The sequence below is a fragment of the Paramormyrops kingsleyae genome, chromosome 7, assembly GCF_048594095.1.
Source record: "Paramormyrops kingsleyae isolate MSU_618 chromosome 7, PKINGS_0.4, whole genome shotgun sequence".
Lineage (NCBI taxonomy): Eukaryota > Metazoa > Chordata > Actinopteri > Osteoglossiformes > Mormyridae > Paramormyrops > Paramormyrops kingsleyae.
The window spans coordinates 13,730,585-13,754,339 of record NC_132803.1 but is presented as its reverse complement, the minus strand read 5'-3'; the positions used below and the strand labels follow the sequence as shown (position 1 = coordinate 13,754,339).

Below are 23,755 nucleotides of genomic sequence, written 5' to 3'. Positions count from 1 at the left end.
CTGTTTCATAAACTTAATTTATTCACTTGAGAAGTGAGTATTGGCTCTTGTATTTAGTGTCCATTTTTAATGTACTTTGCTGGTGTTCAGTTACATAGTTATTTCCTGTATAGCCCTAATCCCTATTGTTGGCTTCATTGATAATCATTCACACCTGTTTCTCATCTGCTCTTATAATTAGTTTGTATATAGGTGCCAACCTTTACCCTGTATATTTGGTCGTAGTAGGTGTAAGTGCTTGCTTTCCCCATTAGTGTATGTTTTCCTTTGCCTTACCTAGCCCATTGTTTACAATAGCCCTTCTCCTTCGTGTTTCTCAGCCCTCTGACACAGTGGTTTTTATTTGGCATATTCTATTTGTAGTAATGTTTCCGTCTTGTTGGAATGCCACTCCCTGGATCATATTTCATTCTCCCGGCCCCTTCGTGACACTCAAAATGAAATTGGTAAGAAATTTAGTTTTTCTTTTTTGCACAATATATGTGATTTGTAGGCTACATAGCGTGACTCTTTTCAGTACAAGCGAGTACCTTAACGTTTTTGCTTCTTTTTATACTGAACCAGCAAGTTAAAATATGAATCATATTTGGCGATACTTTTACCAAGCAGTCTAATTTTGTGACTTCAAGATTGAAGACGTTTGTAGTTATTTGTGTCTGTGTCCTGATGATCTTATTAAAGGTAATTACAGTTATTCAACTAAATTTACTACTGTCAATGGAAATTGCCACATTATAGCCATATAATAAAACAAAATTGACTACATTTACATTATAAATTATGATTTTCAGTTTCCTGTTTCACAACTGAAACTTTCTTGTCTGATTTCTAAAATCCATTTTTATAATCCCATGTGTTCAGAAGAACACTGTGAAATTATGGCACAATTGTAGAGGAGGGGACAGGACAAATGGTGCATTACAGGACAAAAAAAGTGTATTAACAGACAAGAAGCCAGTGTGAGATTGAGTGGAATACTAACAATGTTACTGACCCACAATAGAAGATCAATCATAAATCTAACAGCTGGCACTGTAAGTTTGATCATTTCTAAGTCACATCTAGGGTTGCATCAGGATCAGAGAAGAGGAAGGTACAGAGCTTGTGTGTGTATGTGTGTGGGGGAGTGATGATCCTGAATAACCACTCTCTCTACATTACTTTACTAGTTATATGTATTTATGATCACAATACTAAAGATGCAGTGCATTCATTGGCCAGCTTGTTGGCACTACAGTGCGAGCAATACAACATAAACAAAAGCAATGCAATTTTATTTTTATTTGATATGGGTATTATACCTATCACGTAATAAAACTGTACTTGATTACTTTAATACAACATGTAAATGAAATGAAAGAATGCATTAAAATGGATTACAAGGATCCCTTGTAATTTCCCCGTGAAAATTCATTGAAATTGGAGCTGGGTTCCACCATATGGGTGGGCGAAATTACTCTCTTCTCTTTTTTTGGGACACAGTTTGGTTGATTCAGTTCACCTAAAAGATTTGTTCTGATTCGTTCACCTGTATGCGAGGCTGAATTTGGTTACTTATTTGCCAGCTGCTTATTTGCATTCTTATGCAAATGGTTTTATACCCCTGACTGATAAGACTGCAAGACTGTGTTGGCTCTTTTATGACAAATTTGGATATTCAATATAATGGATCATTTGACATGATCATCCAAGTGTGTTTGCAACCAGAGCAAGGCAGAAAGAGCCTCTGCATCACTAATGAGAAGTGGACTTTCATCCCTCACTCAGGCGTTCCACAATTCTATATTCTGGGGGAAATCAAGAAAACTCAGATACGGTTGGAACAAACAGGTACACTATATTAACAGCAGCGAGATAATTTGACCATAGTTCCACCTTCAACAGGAAGCGTGAAAACGGTCTGTTTGCTTGATCGAAATCCTAGTATCAACTTTTTGTTTACGTGGTCTCAAGACGTTGCATTTCAAATTTTGTGTGAATCGGATGAACGGTCTAGGGCAAGTTCGAAAATAGATTTTTTTTCACGTTATGCAAATTAGCAGAAAATCTAGGTAGGCCGAGCTTCATAGTGCCATTTGCATTTTTACGATCATCTCATGGTTCCTGAGATATAGGCCAAAATGTAAAACATTGTGCTATAGCGCCACCCTCAGGCCGATGGGTATGGTTTTGATTGCCTGAGAAATGGGGGGGAATTTTGCACCACTCCATTATTTTGTTTTTTCATCTTTTTGAACACTGAATCTAATGATACCCATATTTAACTATTCAAAATGTGCACTGGTCAATCTGAGGTTACTTTATTTCATTTTTTCCAAGGTTTTTAAGTGGCAGATGGTTGTATTTTTCTAAATCCTCTTACCAAAACCTCAAGGGGCTCTTTATCAAATGGTTCTTTTGTGTTCTCCTCAATAAAGTGTGTATATTAAAGAAATGGTTGCATGTTCAAAAAATATATACTTGTGGTTAAAAAAACACTATATATAGATGTGCAAGTTTACTTCTCTTTAAGTAACAAGACAAAGTAACAGGCCTGAGTTTTATCATAAAATTAGGAAATTCATGAAAAATAGTGACATCATCAAAGCTAATATTATGATAACTGAGTACATTCAAATGTCTATCTATCAAGAAATTATTTGGATAACAGGACTGAGCGTTGAGTTTGACCACCTCAGGCATGCTTACAATATCATCAAAATACAGGAAAGAAAGTGAGAGAAGTTACTTTTGGTTTTCCTGTGGTCTTCAGGTGACTGATGATGCAATTTCCAGTTGAGTATGCTACTTGTGGAATATGCCATTTTTTTTAGGGGGAGAAATGCATTAGGGTAACAGGACTGAAAACCAGGGGCCCAGCTAAAATGTGTATTTTAACTAACATATTATTCATTTACTTGAGGACGGAAAATATATTTAAAGCATAAAATACCTCTTACACTCCTGTTTAAGACTCTAATAAAGAGTGTGTTCTATCCCAGCAAGCAAGCCTCCCCATCCTTCGCTATGCTGGTGATGCCTCAGTCGGCCTGACACTGCAGTATGTTAAATTTGCTATTAGGACATTGTGCATGTCATGCCCCGATCGTTCGCTCCTCTCATGTGCCACGCCCCCTCGTTAACCTCATGTGGATTTCCCGTGTTTATCAGCTGTTTCTGGTTACTGTCATTAGTGCAATGTATTTAGTCCGCGTTTCAGTTTGTTTCCCCAGTCCGGTCATTGTAATGTAACCCCGTGTTTTACCTGTCCTTATCTTTGCTGTTCCAATTAAAACCCCGAGTTCACCGCGACTTCCGGCTTCCTGAGCTTCTGTTCTCTGTGCGCCGTGAGGCGTAACAGTGGAGGACACTTTGCTTGATAATAACATCTATTCATTTGTATTTATACATATTATGTCCTGGGGACAAAAATGGCACAAATTCAGTGGAATACCCCAATTTGAATCAACAACTACTATTACTCTACTACACATACTAGTAAATTATTTGCTATGTAGAAATATAACTTCTACCAAAAACAGTGATTGAATCAACCCCAAGTTGAAGTTAGTTAACATGCAAGATGGTTTAGAAAGTGAGCGTGTGTGTGTGTGTGTATGCGTGCGTGTGAATGCGTGTGTGTGTGTGTCTGTCAGTTCAGCAGCTTAATGAGAAACTTAATGTTTATTAAAAATTGAGGAACAGCCATATGCTTCAATATTATATTTGAGTAAATTACCTCCAAAAAAACACATTTAGCCTTTTTCCCTTATTCCACAACATTGGATGAAATAGCTTCAAGACAATGGAATTTTACGCAGCGCTGACCACTCCTGAACATTACAGTATGAATTTTGCTGTGTGCTCATCCAGTGAAGTTGACATTAAAATAAAACGGCTAATTGCCTTTGCTTGGAGTCCCCACCGCAACAGAGGGTTAGAAGTCTGCCAAAAGGTTGAGACTGTCAAAGTATACATTTTTTTCAAATTGTTGATATGCTGTTTACTAAATATATAAATATATAAAGAAATTTGTAAAAGATTATTAATATCAGTCATGTTTAACAAACATGAAGACTGTTTGTTAATATGTTACTGTTAAAGATACTTGGCTGAAATAAAATCTAAAATAGAAATAGAAACCAGTGGTCTTCCTTGTGCTGTAAAACTGGCAGCTTCTTCACTTCGGAGTCCATCAACAGCTGTCTGAAGGGAAAGACACTCTACTTTATGGGAGACTCTACTATGCGCCAGTGGATAGAGTTTACGAACAGCTTTCAAAAGGGTCAGTCCTCACAACCATTAAACTTGTAGATATAGAATATTTTTTCCCCTTTGTTGATTTTTATTAATAAATATCACATCTTCATTCTTCCCTGAAGTACTTGGTACATCAGTACATATACAGTTGTGAATAAAGCTGAAAATCCTTATAATAGTTTTTATTTCCATACAAGCAAATGCATTGAGAACACTACAAATTCTATTCCAAATCAAAACAAGAAGAGAAATTCATCACATTTGTGTTATTCCTTTACAGAAAGTGAAGGAAAGGGAATATTAGGCTGTTCAAAAAAATAGCAGTATCCACATTCTTCTTTACAAACTCAAAGATTCACTGTATGAGCTGAAAAATGTTAAAGATTTTGCTTTCCTTTGAATCATTGAACTAATATTTAGTTGTATAACCACTGTTTCTGAGAAATGCTGCACATCTGTGTTGTATGGAGTTGAACAACTTCTGGCACCTGTGAACAGGTATTCCAGCCCAGGATGATTGGACTACATTCCACAGTTCTTCTGCACTTCTTGGTTTTGCCTCAAACAGCATTTTTGATGTTACCCCACAAGCATTCTATCGGATTAAGGTCCGGGAATTGGGCTGGCCATTCCATAACGTTAATCTTGTTGGTCTGGAACCAAGATGTTGCTTGTTTACTGGTGTGTTTGGGGTCATTGTTTTGTTGAAACGCCCATTTCAAGGGCATATCCTCTTCGCGACAAGGCAACATGACCTCTTCAAGTATTCTGAGGTATTCAAACTGATCCATGATCCCTGGTATGTGATAAATAGGCCCTCCACCGTAGTATGAGAAACATCCCCATAACATGATGCTTGCACCACCATGCTTCACTGTCTTCACAGTGTACTGTGGCTTGAATTCAGTGTTTGGGGGTCATTTGACATACTGTCTGTGGCCACTAGACACAAAAAGAACAATCTTGCTTTCATCAGTCCACAAAATGTTGCGCCGTTTCTCTTTAGGCCAGTCAATGTGTTCATTGGCAAACTGTAACCTCTTCAGCACATGTCTTTTTTTTCAGCAGTGGGACTTTGCGGGGGCTTCTTGCCAGTAGCTTGGCTTCACATAGGCGTCTTCTGATTGTAACAGTACTCACAGGTAACTTTAGACCTTGTTTGATCTTCCTGGAGCTGATCATTGCCTGAATCTTTGCCATCTTGGCTATTCTTCGATCCATTCAAATGGTAGTTTTTCGTTTTCTTCCACATCTTTTAGGTTTTGGTTGCCATTTTAAAGCATTTGCGATCATTTTAGCTGAGCAGCCTATCATTTTCTGCACTTCTTTATATGTTTTCCCCTCTCCAATCAACTTTTTAATCAAGGTACACTATTCTTCTGAACAATGTCTGGAACGACCCATTTTACTCAGAGAAATGCACTATAACCAGCATGTACAACATTTGCTGCCTTCCTTACTTAAATAAGGCCCACAATTGGCACTTGGTTTTTCACAGAACGAATGACCTCACTAATTGAACTTCACACTGCTATTATTTTGAACATGCCCCTTTCAATTAATGATTCGATTACACAGAATCAGCAGCATGCATGTTATAAGTGTTGGGTCTGTTGGTTTTCCATTACTCTACTACACATACTAGTAAATTATTTGCTATGTAGAAATATAACTTCTACCAAAAACGGTGATCGATTAGGTTAGTGATGTCGGACTGCTATTATTTTGAACACAACTGTAGTTCTTATAGTTTGTGTACACAAGTCTGCTAGGATATAAAGCTGATTAACATGGTGGATGGAGTGGTGGCCCTAAGGCTAGGGATCTGTGCTAGTAACTGGAAGGTTGCTGGTTCAAATTCCCTAAATGCCCAGAGTGATTCTACTCTGTTGGGTCCTTGAACAAGACCTGCAATTGCTTTGTCCTGGGTATGGCATTAATCTGTACATCTAGCTAGAAGGAGGTCTTCCAACTTAGTAGGAAAAACTTGGAGGTTGGTGGCAGGATTGGCACTCCAGCCACCAAATAAAACTCGGACTAGTGTGGTGCTGAGGTTTCACCTGCCACAAGGCTGCACTAAGGTTCTCTGGTTTGTCGTGTGGTGAGTGTGGCAACGCACCATAATCAGTGCATGCTCTTTACCTTTTTTAACATATGATTCTAGTGTATGGAAACGTTCCCGTCTGAATGTTTTGTGAAAGACACCCCACAGCTCGATGGCCTGCCTGTCCAAATTTGAAGCAATGGGTACAGCGGTCATTCCCCTGGGACACGCAGGACCTGCATCTGCCTTTGGTTGCAGCCGTAGCTGTTTTTGGTCTGGATGGGGTTTCAGGTGGCTGTTTTTGTACCACTCTTTCCACAGGTGTCATAATTCGTTCAAGGCTTTTGGATAAAGCAGAAACCTGGGCCGGAACGTCATGGATGACATCCTGATTTGCCTTCAATTCCGTTTGAATTGCATTGCTCTGTCCCTCACTAGCGTCACCTGGTGCTGCACTAACACTGGCTACTTTGGACTTAGCTGTACCCCCTAACCATTTGTCTCTCTCTGTCTATGTTAACAGATTTTGTAAAGAGCTCTAAAATGGCATTATCTGTAAGTTGTGGTTTTGAGAGTATGGTGCGAATGTCAGTGCATACAACTGAAGACTTTTCATTAAACCCCTGGAACAGTGAGTGGAGAAATACTCCCTGAACAAGCTTGCCATCGTATTGGAACTCTGACTCCATCTGCTGGGTAACAAGCAGGACTCTAGTCTAGTATTTCTCAGTTCTTGGAAAAGTTCTGCACTGCTTTGGTCCTTTAAGTGTGCTCGTGGAAAGTGTTTAAGTTCAGTTACACTCAGTGAATCTTTAGTGAGTAGCATTGTTTTGAATGTACCTGGCTTAATGATATAACAGCCCTAATCACCTCTGACTCAGTGAACCTTTGTGCAATACCCTTAGCTACGTGTTTACAAATGTGATTAAAACTGAGCTCTGAATCTGAGTCAGATAGCTGACCACCATGAATTTTAAACTCTCCGCGAAGTAGGAATGTAGCTACATCAGGGAACTTTACATAACCTGGTACCTTATCCGTGCCCACAGCAGCTGGTGCTGATGTAGGAGTCCTTGCTTGCATCACTGGTGCTGTGGTTACCGGAGGGATATTGTCCAGGTCCTCACCAATGGCTGCTTTCACTGCGCTGTTCTCACTCGCATTCTCTCAGAGGCAGGTTGCTGTAGTTAATCGATAAGGTCACATAGAGATAACAGGTGAGACAGTCCTTGGTCCTCCATGTTCTTCAGTGCATCACTCTCTACGAAGTCGATCACGAAGTCCAAAAGCTCCCCCCTCTGATACATCAACACCTGGCAAATCACCACCCTGAATGATGCTATAAAGTCACTAAAACTTTGATTTTGGAATGACACGAATCCTTATCTCATGCCAGTTACTACTTTATGTTAACAGTACATGGCCAGTACGTTTAAAATTACTGTGTGTGTGATCAATTTCTTTTACTTACTTAATTTAGGCTTATTTATTACTCTTTTAATTAATTAGTTTGTTTGTTTGTTTGTTTGTTTGTTTATTTATTTATTTATTTATTTATTTATTTATTTACTTAAGATAGGAGCCATATTTTCTTTATGTGGGTGCAAGGCAATTTAGTTGTATGTTTTTGTACAATGACAATTAAAGGAGTTTTATCCAGCTGAGGTTGTAGTGAATAAACAGAATATGATTTATTCAATATAATGCGTCGTGTGAGTCTTTCAGAGCGGAAACGAGGTATTGTGATATTTGAATGTGTATGTGGTAGAGCAGCCGACTACACAAGTATCATTTTAACGTCTTTCAGGTGGTTTTATTAATACAATGTATGTGAACAGCCTAGACAATAAATTTTAGGGCTGAATTCATGTGTTTTAACATATCGACGTCGTCGAAGAGCCAAGCGCTGTCTGACCTATTTGCACATGTCCCACCATGACGCACTGTCGTACTACAGCGGGTGGTTAATGTTTATTGTTGTATGTAGTGTGTGTTTGTAGGTGTGTATGTGTGCGTGCACCCACCGTGTGTATGAAGAGTAAACGGGGCGACGTGCACAGTGAGCAGTGCCGGTGTGTCGGTTGTAGTAGTGCGGGTGTAATAAACGCCATCTGATGATTAAACCCCGAACTATCCCTGCTGTTTAATTATTGCGAGCATGACTCAGTGACCATCCATCCATCCATCCATTTACTTCCACTTATCCGAGGTCAGGTTGCGGGGGCAGCAGTCTCAGCAGGGAAACCCAGACTTCCCTCTCCCCAGCCACTTCATCCAGCTCCTCTGGGGGGATCCCGAGGCGTTCCCAGGCCAGCCAAGAGACATAGTCCCTCCAACGTGTCCTGGGTCTTCCCCGGGGCCTCCTCCCAGTGGGACATGCCCAGAACACCTCACCAGGGAGGTGTCCAGGAGGCATCCTAAGCAGATACCTGAGCCACCTCACCTGGCTCTTCTCGATGCGGAGGAGCAGCGGCTCTACTCTGAGTCCCTCCCGAATGACCGAACTCCTCACCCTATCTCTAAGGGAGAATCCAGCCACCCTGCGGAGAAAAGTCATTTCGGCCGCTTGTACTCGCGATCTTGTTCTTTTGGTCACTACTCATAGTTCATGACCATAGGTGAGGGTAGGAACGTAGATCGACTGGTAAATTGAGAGCTTTGCCTTTTGTGTCAGCTCCTTCTTCACCATGATAGTCCAATGCTGCGCCCGCATCACTGCTGACGCCACACCGATCCGCCTGTCGATCTCCCGTTCCATCCTTCCATCACTCGTGAACAAGTGTCGATGCTGCACTGCTTTCCCGCCCTGAGCCGCCGGATAGTGGACCAGAATCTCCTCAAAGCCGGTCGGAAGTAATTTTCCATGGCCTCACCAAACTTCTCCCACATCGGAGTTTTTGCCTCGGCAACCGTCGAGGCTGCGTTCTGCTTGGCCCGCCAGTACCTGTCAGCTGCCTCTGGAGTCCCACAGGCCAAAAAGGCCCAATAGGACTCCTTCAGTTTGACGGCATCCCTCACCACCAGTGTCCACCAGCGGGTTCGGGGATTGCTGCCGCGACAGACACCGACCACCTTACAGCCACAGCTCCGGTCAGCCGCCTCCACAATGGAGGCATGGAACATAGCCCATTCGGACTAAATGTCCCCCGCCTCCCCTGGGACATGGGAGAAGCTCTGCCAGAGGTAGGAGTTGAAGCTCCTCCTGACAGGGGATTCTGCCAGACATTCCCAGCAGACCCTCACTATATGCTTGGGCCTGCCAGGCCTGGCTGTCTTCCTCCCCAACCAGCGGAGCCAACCCACCACCAGGTAGTGATCAGTTGACAGCTCCGCCCCTCTCCTCACCCGAGTGTCCAAGACATGCGGCCGCAAGTCCGATGACACGACTAAAAATTCGATCATCGAACTGTGGCCTAGGGTGTCCTGATGCCAAGTGCACATATGGACACCGTTACGCTTGAACATGGTGTTCATTATGGACAATCCGTGACAAGCACAGAAGTCCAATAACAAAACACTGCTTGGGTTCAGATTGGGGGGGCTGTTCCTCCTAATCACGCCACTCCAGGTCTCACTGTCTTTGCCCACATGAGCATTGAAGTCCCCCAGCAGAACAAGAGAGTCCCCAGGAGGAGTGCTCTCCAACACCCCTTCCAAGGACTCCAAAAAGGGTGGGTATTCTGAACTGCTGCTTGGCGCATAAGCGCAAACAACGGTCAGGACCCATTCCCCCACCCGAAGGCGAAGGGAGGCTACCCTCTCATCCACTGCGTTACAGGCAATGTACAGGCACCCAGCCTGGGGCAATAAGTATGCCCACCCCTGCTGGGCGCCTCTCCCCACGAGCAACTCCAGAGTGGAAGAAGGTCCAACCCCCCTCAAGGAGGCTGGTTCCAGAGCCCAAGCCATGCGTCGAGGTGAGCCCGACTATATCTAGTCGAAACTTCACAACCTCGCGCACCAGCTCAGGCTCCTTCCCCACCAGAGAGGTGACATTCCATGTCCCTAGAGCTAGCTTCTGCAGCTGAGGATCGGACCGCCAAGGTCCCCGTCTTCGGCCACTGCCCAACTCACACTGCACCCGACCTCTATGGCCCCTCCTACAGGTGGTGAGCCCATTGGAGGGGGGACCCACGTGCCTCCTTCAGGCTGTGCCCGACCAGGCCGCATGGGTGCAGGCCTGGCCACCAGGCGCTCGCCATCGAACCCCACCCCCAGGCCTGGCTCCAGGGGGCCTGGTGACCCGCGTCCGGGCAAGGGAAATTGTGGATCCATTGTTTTTCTCAACATAAGGGTCTTTGAAGTATAATTATCATATTGAACCAGTGTGTGTTTTGGCTAACTTAGGCATTAACAGGTGATGTTGCGGCCATGGAAGAGCTGCCCATCAGTGTATAGCTTATCCACTGGGGAAGGTGGCAATGGAGCAGAGGTCCGGACAGTGCTGACATCCAGACTTTTCTATTGGGGAGGGAAATCACAAAGTCAACCCAGTCAGTCTCCTTGGGCAGCTGAGGATTGTTATGATGGATGAACAGGTCGCTCTGCATTAAGGAATTCTAGCAGTCTTTTAGTCCAGGACCAGGACCAGAAAAATTTGAGAGGGTCCAGGCAGAGATGCAACACTGGGGTAGTAGCTTGGGTGGAGTACAAATTGTCCAGGTGCCCCTTCAGGCATGCCAGTGTGCTACAAAGCTGGATCCCATTATGAGGAATTCTGTCACACAGAAAACTCAGGGACCAGGGATTCAGATGCAGAGCAAACAATTACTGGGGATGAGAGACAGAAATCGTAGTCAGACTGGGGTTAATAAACCAATGGATCAGTTCTGGGGGTGCAGGGAAAAGCAGGCACATGTGTAGATGCAGGAATGCGGAGATACCCCCTCATTCTGAGAGAGGGGTTGAGAAACCAGGTAAACTGGTAGGAAAAAGCACACATGTATTCAACTACTTCAGAGAAATTGGAGTTAAAGACCACTGCTTAACTGCACATGAGTCAATTCCTCTCACTGAGTGAACCAGTTAGGTTGGTTATATAGAGCTATGTAGTCACTGAACAGGTGCAGGATTAACAATTGATGGTATTCTACGAGAGACCGTCAAAGGGGGTGTATCTTGTAGGTATAGTTTCGGTAGAGCGGACCCAAGCATGAAAACTGCTGTAAATTAATGAAATAATTTGTTACCTTCATAAAACTACGACAGCTAGTCTTGATTGTTTCAGCCCAAACATATTTTCCGACTAGCATCCTACAGCCGCTTACTAAGCATGAATCGATCACTGGTAAGTTCAGTTTCCCATTTGAGTTTGTAATGTTTGAAATGAAGGACGTTTGATGAGCGTAAGTTTTACTGACAGACCAGGGAAACTATTTTTTATAAATATACATCAATATATCTGTGAATATGTGGATATTTTCTGGTCATAAATGGGGGAGTTAATACACAACACAGCAAAACGTTTTAGTAATAGTATGCATTGAGAAAACAACTAAGAGATATAATTAACTGTCGTTTTACAGATCGCTACGTCTAATACCCGAAATCTGATACGGAGTGAAAGTCTGAAGTTTTTTATATTTGTCTGCATCGCTACAGTTGTTCTGATACTGACTAAGGTAATGACTAATTTGTTTAAGTCTTAGTTTCAAATGGAAAATTATTAGGCTATTATTATTATTATTATTATTATTATTGCTGTGCTTTCCAGGTAAGTGCAAGCTGACATCTTTTCTTCCCTAAATCTCGTTTTTTTCCCACTACTTTCATTACTACTGAAAACAGCATCATTATACTATTTCTATTTTCTAATTTCTACAACTTTTTGGTGTGTATCGAAAAGATGGTGTGCGCTATGCGGTTCATCACTGTAATTTCCAGTGATATTTTGGATTGTTCATTAGTAGCCTACTAACAAAATCATCGAAGAAATTTCGGTAACTAAAATTTAAATTCTCTTAAAAAGATTGTGGCAAAAGATGGTTAATGGGTCTAGCTGTAGTAAAGGAGAGGAGAGCTCTTGTATTAAAAAAATGAAAGTTCAGTCATGATTGACTGCCGCTGATAACTAGCAACGGTTAAAGACAAGATAGGCCTACTATTTATAACGTAAATGCATGGAGACGCACATTAAACCAGATTTGATACTGTTTGAATAGACAGCTTTGTATTTCCCGGACAGCCCTGTCATTTGATCCAGCCATTTAATCCATATTTATCCCTGTTTTAATACGAGAGGGGGATATAAGGCTCTTGAAGGAACAAACAGGCATGCTTCGGTCCGTTCAGGAATATTTTATTAAAAGTGAGACAAAATCATGAAATATAATAAGCAATAGTAAGTAGTTCCTTTAATGATTACAAAATTATGTAATATCATAAGGCAAAAAAATGCCACAAGTAGTCCAAACCGATACAAAATTAGGAGATATCATAAGCATTGGTAAGTAGTCCTTCTAATGATTAAAATGCAAATTCAGCTGCAAAGCTATTCACACTCGGAGTGCCATCATCACCCGCCTTCACACACGGACTGGGGAGCCCCTTTCAGTCCTGGCAGGAGACCAACACGTGAGTCCCAGGATACGCGCTCTATCCCACGGTCGAGCTCCGGTCAGCACTGATAGATACGCGTGCGGGCAGGAGGCGAGCTGGCCATGGTAAAGTGGTATGGCGAGTGGCTCACCCCTCCCCTCAGGCAATGCGCTCTTCGTTCTCAAATTTCTGTCCAGGTGAGGCTGTTTGCGCTTGTGGTTACGAAGCATTTTGGGCAACGCTTTATTTTTTCCCCTGACAGAGACAAGATAGGCGTCCCTTTCCCCACCCAGATAGCACACATAAGCTATGTGGAAATGACATTGATTCCATATCGGAGAAATAGGTGGAAACAACGTTGATTTTCAATGCTTCACTTTTTACCAAAATTGAATCAAGGCTTTGCCACCATCAATTTTTCAATAGGCCTATTGTAAATCAATTCAGACTAAAAATCAATTGAGTTTCAACACTGATAATTTACCACTGACCATAATTCAACGCATTTAACTATAATTCAACGTTTAAACAATAGCATGGTGCTATCTGGGAAGAAAAAGACAAGATAGGCGTCATAGCTCTTTCTGTGAGAAACAAATTATTCGCGAGAAACAAGTTATATAAGTGTCCAGTGAAAAATATGTTTGTACAGTTAGCCCGTGGCACAATAATATTATGGGTGAATCATGGACGATGTATTTGAATCTCGGGATGATTAGTCCATACACGATCAGAATCAATCAATACCTCAATCGCCTCATATGTATGTCTGCTAGGTGAAGTTGAACAATTACAACATCTCAGAATATTACAGTAACAGGAGGACAGTGAACAACTCTTATTTATTCTATGCGACGAAATATCGTCCGCGAGTTCGTCCTAATACAGTCCCACACTTACTAACTTCAGAAATGCTGTTATTCACTAAGCTTTTAGCCGCGTTTATGTTTTATGTAGCAGTCGAAACCTTTCGTGACGCTGTGTAATATAGGCAGTTCATAGCTCATATGGCGTTCGCCATAATATTGTCAGCTCGGATACTGCTGTTTATTGCAGTTTATTCCGTAGCTTTATCTATATCCTTCTGAGACCCAAGGAAAAAGTGTCCTTCAATTTTAGTTTTTTTGTCTTTGGAGGAAATAAGACATCTTACAATTTAGGTTTTTTCAAATTTATTTTTATTTCTAATTTCACAGCATGTTCTCTTTAGTGTACGAGAGGAATACATATGTTTCCTTACATCAGTGAAAAGATAGATGCAAAAACAAAATGTCCACTAGAGTGCGGGTTGGTGTTTTTTTTTGCAGAAGCGGTTGAGGCTGGCTGCAGCGAGTGCTGCCATAGGATTTAGAATACGTCAAAAAGAAAACTTGCTAAACTTGATTTTACAGCTTATGTGGTGTAAGAAGATTTTTTAAAATTAACCAAAGGAAAAGGAAGATGGAAGAAATGTTTTAAACCATGATAAATTGGTTTTTCCCTGCGCTACATTGACACTTCCGAAGATTTGGAACGGATATTCCTGCATGTGCTTCGCCGAACGGGGACCCACCGAACAGAGTTCATAGCAGGATGGCAAGCTAGACCCATGGAGCAACTGTGAAGGATGAGTAGAGGGAACTTTGAATTTCTCACAACGTGTGCAGTTAGGATATGATGGACTGAATTGAACTGTATATTAACCTTTGGACATTGTTATGCCTGAATTGAACGGTATAATACACGTGCACTGTTTTCACGTATTATTTAGTGTGTTAGTATGTATGGGCGTGGCCTATATTTCACGCGGTGAAAAATAGCAGAAAATACTACTTCGGAATTGCATATTGTGTTTTGATTAAAAGATCCAGCTGCTTCAGTAATAATTTATATTTTATAAAGGAACTACTGACTGCTTGTTTTTGTTTTATAATTACATGCATTGTTCAGTCATTAATTGCAAAGGACAATTACTGCAAATTCTGGCAAAGGCTTAAGGTCATAACTGGATATTTCACTAATGAAGAAAAGTAGAAGCACTTTATTTTAAAAGGAAGAACTAATTTGATATAAATAAACATGTTGATTATTAATTATTAAAAGTGTTTTCTTATTAAATATCGTGATAAGTATCGTATCATGGGACCTTTTATCGCAATATTATCGTACCGTGAGTTTTTGGTATCATTACATCTCTACTAATAACAGTAAATTATTTTAATTCTATTTACACTGTTTTAACGTAATAGGCCTAATTTTAGAATCAAGGATCCAGTATTACTTTCCATTTGGCATTTGAAGGCTCATATCAATCCCATTACCAGTTTGGTGGGAATGGTAACAAAATTGAATATAACATTCACAGTTCAGTGATTCAAATATTTGCTATGGACAAGCATAGTGAATGGAATTACAGTATCAAAATGCTAATCATCCTTTCCTCAACGAGTGCACAGTTATTGTGGCTAATCACCGCGGTAGGCACTCCATACAAAATCCACATAATCCAAAGAGGGAAAAAGTTGCAGTTTAAGTGAGTCCACTCTTAACGCGATAAAGGAGTCCACTTGCATCAAAATTATCAAAACTTATTCAGTCCAACCTCAGTTTTGCAGAGGAAAAGTTTGCGCCCTCTGAGATGCGGGAGAATCCTGTCGATACAGCGACAGTCCAGAGTGGTTTTCTTCAGTGAGGGTGGCTCGTCATCTTTTGTCTCGACACTCGAATTTTCCTCTTTTATTGGGCTCGCTTTTTTTCCACAAAACTCTGTCATCTGTTTTTTCAACTGGACGAGCTACATCTACACTGATTGGCTGACACAACTATAACCACTTAAAGTAAAAGGGTGCTCATTTTAAATGGAAAGAGTAACAGAATGGTTTACTAATAAAACTAAAATAATCATTTTAAATCTTGTAAATCATCAATTTATCTGATTTTATCACTGATTTTACAATTAACATTATGAAACCTAAAATAATTAAATCTGCTCAAAAATGTTTCTTTTTTATTATTAATTATTCAGCTACCTATTTATTAATAGCTATTTTCACCTGGGTTACACCTGCCTATAATGTGTCTGCAAAGTTTGAAAAAGATTCATTAAACAGTTTTTGAGTTATGGGATCAAGTATAAAAGATGGTGGTTTGGTTTCAGTAAGTGGCAGTCTTTCAATTTTGGGGCAATCTGTCTTCAAATTTAAGCATTTGTAGATGCTGACCCAAAAAAATTGTTTGAAAATGATCTGTCCTGCAGCGGAGACCAGTGTTGTCACTGTTCACAGGAGTGTCCTCATCCTCAGCTGTTGCAAGGACACAAGATTGGGGCTGGAGTTAGTATGGTGCCCTGTGCAGGACCACAGCCTTCCATTGCTTAGGCAGCTGCAGGTGATAGACGATGTTGGAGAGGTGGTTCAGGATCTCCCCCAGGCCCCTCCAGTGACTGTCCAAGCTTAGGTGACCAGCCCTTCTTGTAGATGAATCCCCAACACCAAAGTCCTGCCCATGCCTTTGTGCATTGTACTGTAGGTACGCTTCACTTGGGCAGTCACTGTGCCTTGGTGCTATCAGGTCAGCTCATGTACCCCGGTCAGACGGTCCCAGAGGCAGCACAGGTATTCCATACCTGGCTCCTTCAGTACCTCAAACTCTGGTGACCCAAAAACCAAGAGTGTTAGCGTGCACTGCTCCATCCCAAACATAAGACCAGCCAGCATGCACTGGATGCTCTTTGGCATTGCTGCCTGGTATGCCCACAATATCTGGGGCAGGTGTGGTCCCAGTCATACTGGGTGACCAGGAATAGTGAGCTGCACAGTGAGTGTGAGACTACTCAACTCTACCAGCCCATCATTTTGGGGGTGAAAGGCATGGTGCTGGTCTTCACAATGCTCAGCCACTTACTGACCTTGCCAAACATCTATGCCTTGAAGTTCCATCCCTGGACACTCTGTAGCTTTTCTGGCACACTGAAGGAGCAGAACTCCTCCTCAATGAGCGTCTCAACTGTGGTCACTGTGCTGTGGTCAAAAACCACATTATCCTTGGGCCACTTCCATTGGCACCCCCACCTGGCTGCACCGATGTTCAGGACTGGCGGCTTTGACCTGGCTGGGTGTTGCATGCATGATAGGAGTGCATGAATGGTTCTGTGTCCTGCAGTGCAGTTTCCTCAAAGGCAAAATGATCGGTTCCTGGGGTCCCCGTCTGGTTTGCTGTTGCTTCTTGAAATTCTGGCTGATCGAAATCGTTGGATTAGGTCATTGGTTTATTAAATTATTTATTAACCAATTACGTGGTTAAATTACACGATTAACACATACTAGTGGGGCAGTGCAAAGTGTACTAGTAGCAGAATAACTAGCCCATCTGACTGGACACTTGCTGTCACAGCATAATTAATCTAAAATTTTGCATTCAGATCTAGAGAGACATTAGTATGATGCCGTTATGTGTTAAGTCCGCAAATTACAGGTGCAGCACAGTGGGCTTTCTGCAATGGTCATGTGTTCAATGACATGGAAAAAAAGCTTGTCTGATGCTTAGCTTTCCAGCTGAGCTCAATCTGCAATATATAGTGCAGTGAAACTCATTTTTCTGTCACACCTTTGGAAAGAAGAGCATTGCCATTGCTTATTACCCTTGTCAAACTGCGAATAAACTGTTTATTATTAATAAAAGAATAACTGACGAGTACAATATTCATATACTGTCTATACACTCAGGGACGTTGCTAAAGATTTTGGGCCCCATGAGAGCAGATCATATTCAGCCCCCCAGTCCAGACCAATCCAGTTATTTCCAAATATTTTAGGGCCCCCGTCCTTAGAATCATCCTAAACCTCCCCCCCACACACCCACCTTTACAGCACTGTATACACTTATCTTGTACTGTGATACATAAATTGGTAATGAAAGGCTGGAACATGAAACAGAGAGACAATTGATTTTCTATTATTTTTCCAAATGTAGAGACACTTATCAAGCAGCATCCACCGACTGCCAAGCATCGCAAGTGTTCCACATCCGGAGATGACTGTAGATGATGTGATGCTCTCCCTCCAGGGGGATCTCCCTCCAACATCTGTCTGGGAGTCTGTCCAGAACACCTCCAGTCCTGCTCAGAGCACAGCCAGTCTGGAGCATCCCCAAGCCCAGTACTGTATGGGAGACACCTTAGACGTGCGTGTGGACATGCGGGACCACAGTGGGAGGCCCAAGACTCATGGAGGAGACTTCATATTGGCCCGGATTCACTCCCCCAAACTACAGGCCTCCGCCGCAGGAGCCGTCACTGACCTCCGCAACGGCTCCTACCGTGTCCGCTTCATCCTGCTCTGGCCTGGGGAGGTGCAAGTCTCTGTGCTCCTCATGCACTCCTCTGAGGCGGTGCAGGCCCTGTGGAGGTCCAGGCAGCTCAACTACAACAAGATCACACACAAAGGAACCTTTGTCAATGGGAGCAAAACTGAGACGTCTGAGTGCGGCTTCCAGCTGAACACGAGTAAATCCCTGTGCGAGTACAAAGACGAGAGGGACGGAGAATCCTACGCCTGTTACATACCCCCAACCCTGCCATGTCACTCGATTGACACCATGTCTTCATTCAACACTCCAGGATCTCCACTCACCAAGGAGGAAGCTTCTCTACTGACCCGGTAAAACAGACTCTGTGTTGACGTCAGCTGAGCGTTCTTGTTGCTTCCAGACTAATTTGTTCCAAGGCTGACCATACTTCAGCCTTCAGTTCATGGCTATTGTACTTTTTTTTTTTAAGGAACCACATTGGGGTGAAGATAAAGAACAAATTTGGTGACGTGGATGTCAGAACCTGTTCTGGTAAATCCCAGTTTCAGTTAACTGTAGTTTTCTTTCTACGCTGTTTTCTACATTAATCGTTTGTTTTTTCTTTTGGGTGCATTTTGTCACGCCCTGTTCGTCCAGTCCTCCTGCCACACCCCCTCATTAACCTCGTGTGAAATCCCGATTGTTATCAGCTGTCTCTTATTTACATTAAGTCTTGTGTATTTCAGTCCGTCTTCGAGTATGTTTCCCCAGTTCTGTCATTGAAGTCTATTGAAGTTTTTACTGTGTTGTACCTCGTAAACCCCTTGTTCCCGACTCTCCGTCTCCCTGCTCCTGCTTCCCCGCATGCGATCGTGACGTTGTAGTGATTACTGAACATATAAAGGAAATTTTATAGAATTATTAAAATATTTTTTTTCTTAAAGAAAATTGTTTTCCTCAAAGGGTAATTTGATAGTATGAATACTTATATTTGGCTGAAATCTGCTAGACTCAGAGATTAAAAGGACAGTTCACCTCAAAACTGAAAAAAAAATATGTTTTAGCAGGGATTTAGTGCTATGTATTCATCTAACTTGTTCTGCTGTGAGTTGCCTAGTTTTAGGGTGAACTTCCCCTTTAAGAAATGGTGTCGCTAGTTGGTTTGTACATTCTAACAAAGTCATAGTTTCAAGAGTTGAAAATTTAAATTGACATCCTGAAATTATATGCAGTGTTATCTGTATTCTCTCTCTCTCTCTCTGTCTATAGTTACCCCCAGCAGCACAGGTAGGGATTGTGCTCAGAGAATCAGTCCCAACATCCCAAGTGGTTATTACTGGAGAAACCAGTGGTCTTCCTTGTGCTGTGAAACTGGAAGCTTCTTCACTTTGGAGTCCATCAACAGCTGTCTGAAGGGAAAGACACTCTACTTTATGGGAGACTCTACTATGCGTCAGTGGATACAATTTATGAACAGCTTTCAAAACGGTCAGTCCTCACAACCATTAAATATTGCAATGATTTTTCCTTTTATTAATACATTCCACACCTTCACTGATGTACATGGTACATTAGTACATGTTTTTATCTCTGCTTCTTAATGCTCTATAGTCCTTATGCCTGTTATAGCCTGTGTACACATTGCAAGTCTGCTAGGCAGATTAACACATGATTCTAGTGCATGGAAACTTTACTGTCAGTTAAGGAAAACAACTAAATGTTTGACGTGCATACTGGTAAATCATAGTAATTGATGTTTTTCATCATAGTTGCTCTTAGAAATGTTTGTTAACCTTCAATTAGCAGATAAAAGCAAAGACTACCGTGGCTTTTCCCTCTTGAAGATTCTTAACATTAAGAGCAACTACACCGTCTACTGGAGAAATCACGGTCATCCCAGGATTACAGCTAGCGAAATTAAAGTCATCGAGGCTCCCTATATTTCCCGGGATTTGGATGCTATCGGAGCAGAGGGAGAGGACACAGTGGTGGTGATTGGAGTGGGGCAGCACTTCCGGGCCTACCCCCTGGAGCTCTTTGTCCGCAGGTTGCTGAGCCTGTGGGGGGCCATCCAGAGGCTGCAGGCCCGCAGTCCCGGGACCCGCATCTTCATCAAGCTGGATAACACCAGGGAGCTCTCCTCAGAACCAGAACGCTTCAGCGACTGGCACGGACACCTGCAGAACCTGGCTCAGAGGAAGGTGTTCGGCGACCTGGAGGTGGGGTTTGTGGATGCCTGGGAGATGACAGTGGCTGCCAACACCTTTGTCATCCACCCCAACCCAACCATCATTGCCAGTGAGGTGGCACTATTTCTGTCCCAACTCTGTCATACTCAACATGGTACCAGTGCCAGGCCGAAGTCATAGAACAACTTCCGCTAATCTTGTTTGGAGGCTAATTTTGGGGTTTAATCTGAATGAGAGAAAAGTTTTTAAGGACTGTCAGCTCAACGAGGACTTTGGTTAAAAACCATTCACAGAATTTATTCAAGGATTTTCATGCAAGTGTTCATTAACTCTATGACACGTTTTATATACTACAATAAGGTGGACTGGCAAAGGTAAATAAGAGTGTGTGTGTGTGTGTATTTTATTTTTTTTCTTAGCTTTGTTATCGATTGGGTAGGTGGTTCTAATGGGCGGCTAGAGCTATCTGATGATGGGACCAAATCATTGCATGCTTGTGTATTTAAGTATTTAGTGTTGCCTACGTGCGTGTGCCTTTTTGGAGTGTGCATGTGTGTGGTTTGAAGTGGATTATTGCACCGACGTCGCACCATCGAGTGTGTGCACGAGTAGTGTGACTATGGGGGTACACCATCAGCTAGTCTGTCTCCCCTTTTTAAAGGTAGCCATACCTAGTCGTAACTGATTCCTTTGATTTTCCTGTGGCGTTATTTTTTTTGTTTGTTTTGGTGGTCTGTGTAATTTTAGTATATTTAAGATTATTCTGGTTGTTTACAAAATTGTAATAGATATGTATTTAGTTAATTTGAGTTTAGATCTCTTGTTATTAATTTTCCTCTGATTTGTGTAATAAAATTCGTCCAAGAGAATCCATGTCCGCTGTATAGTGTATTGGACTTCTGTGGGTGATCAACTGGAAGTAGTCATATTGTACTTATCCCGGGGGGTTGGGGGCGGTTATTCTAACTGTCCTATTGGGTGGCGTAGTCGGGCTATTTGTTGCTTTGCCACACTTTAAAAAAATAAAATACAATTCTGGCCTCATGAATGTGCATGTGGTCACACTCTGGAGCCCTGTCTGGTTTCATAACCATTTAAATCCTATGCAAGCAGCAAGGCTGTGCTTTTTCACATGTCTTATCCATTTTGGTTTTGTGTTTTTTTAAATTAATGAATGGTGGAATCTGTTTTTGTGCACTTGTATTAGGTGAGACCCATCTCTTCACCTCAAAATAGAAACGCTTTTTTTTGTTGTTTTTGTGTTGTGTGTGTGTGTGTGTGTTTTTTTTTTTTTAGCCTTTGAATCCTAGGTAACCTTTTCTTTTGGAGGTTAAATTTTAATGTTCTTGTCTTCTCTCTCTCTCCCACCCCACCCCTCCTTGATGCACCAAGGATCCAGTGGACTACTGCCAGTTTGGAAGAGGATAACACTTCCTGGGGCACAATGCACTGTCACCTTTCTCGGTTTCACTGTATGTTTGGTCAAGAGGGCTTGCAACATTATTTATTTATTTATTTTAGTGCAAGCTACACCTCTGCAACATTGTCCCGGATTTGTATTACATTTTGGTGGTCCAACTGACAGGGAGGTGAGAAGCAAACCTTAAACTTGTACTTTGAACAATGTTGCAGGAGGCATTTGCAGTGGACCCACCAGTTTAAAAATAGGTCTATACCAGGGGTCACCAACCTTTTTGAAACAGAGCTACTTCACGGGTACTGAGCCATATGAAGGGCTACCAGTTTGATACACTCTTCTTCAAACATGTATAATAAACATGTTTTAAATGCTCTTGTTTAGTTACTGACATTTTCAAATCTATATAAATGCAAATGTGATTGAAGAATAGCAACAGGATAAAATTGAATTTTAGACGCTGTTCACTGGTGAGTTGTGCTATTTTTAGAACATGTCCGTGGGCAACTCATGTGGTCCTTGTCTATGGTACTAAAAACAATGCAGAGATTCAGTTTTGTAGAATTAGGCCTACTGTATAATACTAAACTGAAAAACTACATTTAGTACTGTATAGATCAGGGGTCACCAACATGGTGCCATAGACATACTTATATTGCACTGTTATTCTTTATCGTTTTATCAGTTTTGTCTTCTTTTTATTTTTTTTACCCCTGTAGTGTCCAGCAGTTTAGCAGCAGGATGTTAGTCTGGGTGCTTTATTGTGCCAACACTTTTATTTTGCCAAGTGGAGCTTCGGATTAAGCTCCTCTTGTTACTTGAGATTTACTCTTTATTAACCGTTTTAGATTATTGCGCTATTAAGCCGGAGTAGACAGGAAAAGTTTACTGAAATAGGAGAGATAAAGCGAGGAAGAGAGGAGGGACAGAAAGAGGAGAGGGGAAAAGAGAGAAAGAGAAGAGAGAAAGAAGAAAAAAAAAGGGGGAGGGGGTCAGATAGGGAGAGAAAAACAGGGAAAGAAAAATAACTTAAGAAAAAGTAGAGCAAAAGGAAAGAATAACAAATGGACAGCTTCTGCATCTTAGTGCTGGACATTGTATCATCACACCAGCTGCTGTATCTGAAAAACAAGATCCAGGTGCATAAAAAGTATACAAAGAAACCAATGGTACCATTATGACAGGGAATACGCTTGTGCCAGTATCTGCTTCTGGAATGAAATACATTAATACCAAAGAAAAAAATACATAAGCAGACCAACAGGAACACAGTCTGGTTATCGCCGCACCAGTATCTGCATCTGAGAAGGAAGGATGGAAGCCACACACACACACACACACACAAACAGACAAGAAGGAGAGAGAGGGATAACATAGGGCAAGAAAGCCCTGGGCTATCTTGTATGTGCGTGTGTGTGCGCGTTCTATGTGTGTGCATGTGCATATGTACGTGTGTGTGCGCATGTGTGTATGTTTGTGTGCTGTGAGTGTATGTATGAGTGTGCAGGTTAACATGGAATGATTCCCAATGGGTGTGCAAGGCCACAACAATGCCAGCGATCATGGACCCAGCCGCCACACAGGGGCCAGGCACCCGGGCCCCCCGCCACCGGAGGGCTGCGCGTCCACCCAAGGAGGCAGAGGGGGGAGGCACCGGGCACCCCACACCGGCGAGCACGAGCCAGGGGCCCCACGGTGATAGCGCCACAGGGCAGCGGGCATCAGGCAAGGCACGCCCGGACACGCGGTGCCAACACCCAGGGGGGCGCCGACACCCCCCGCCACAGCACCCCCTGCCCCAATCCGAGGAGGTGTCTGGGGCCTCATCTGCGCTGGCATCGCCGACGAGCCATTCATACCCAGATACCCACATTCACCAAACACTCACACCCCACCACACCCGCACCACCCCATCACCGAGGTGCTCCACCGTCCCAGGCCATACATTCAGACATACAGAACATGCAGACTCACCAGATACACACACAGACACGCACGCACACACTCACCAGATACACACACAGACACGCACGCACACACTCACCAGATACACACACAGACACG

At 42.5% G+C, this 23,755-nt stretch overlaps 1 protein-coding gene and 1 long non-coding RNA gene across 2 annotated transcripts; one reads left to right on the top strand and one right to left on the bottom strand.

Annotated features, from left to right (window-relative positions):
* The first annotated feature begins 238 nt into the window (after window positions 1-238).
* Window positions 239-20,454, top strand: LOC111849764 (NXPE family member 4-like). The gene is made up of 5 exons (XM_072714350.1): window positions 239-446; window positions 17,771-18,456; window positions 18,576-18,637; window positions 19,355-19,573; window positions 19,892-20,454. Exons 1-5 carry the CDS (start codon window positions 258-260, stop codon window positions 20,452-20,454), a joined length of 1,719 nt encoding a protein of 572 aa, XP_072570451.1. The 5' UTR covers window positions 239-257.
* On the bottom strand, window positions 18,100-19,493 carry LOC140592102 (uncharacterized). Its single transcript, XR_011992364.1, has 3 exons — window positions 19,359-19,493; window positions 18,898-18,975; window positions 18,100-18,219 (listed from the first exon to the last, which is right to left on the bottom strand). It is a non-coding gene; the product is annotated as an uncharacterized lncRNA (long non-coding RNA).
* Window positions 20,455-23,755: the final 3,301 nt, after the last annotated feature.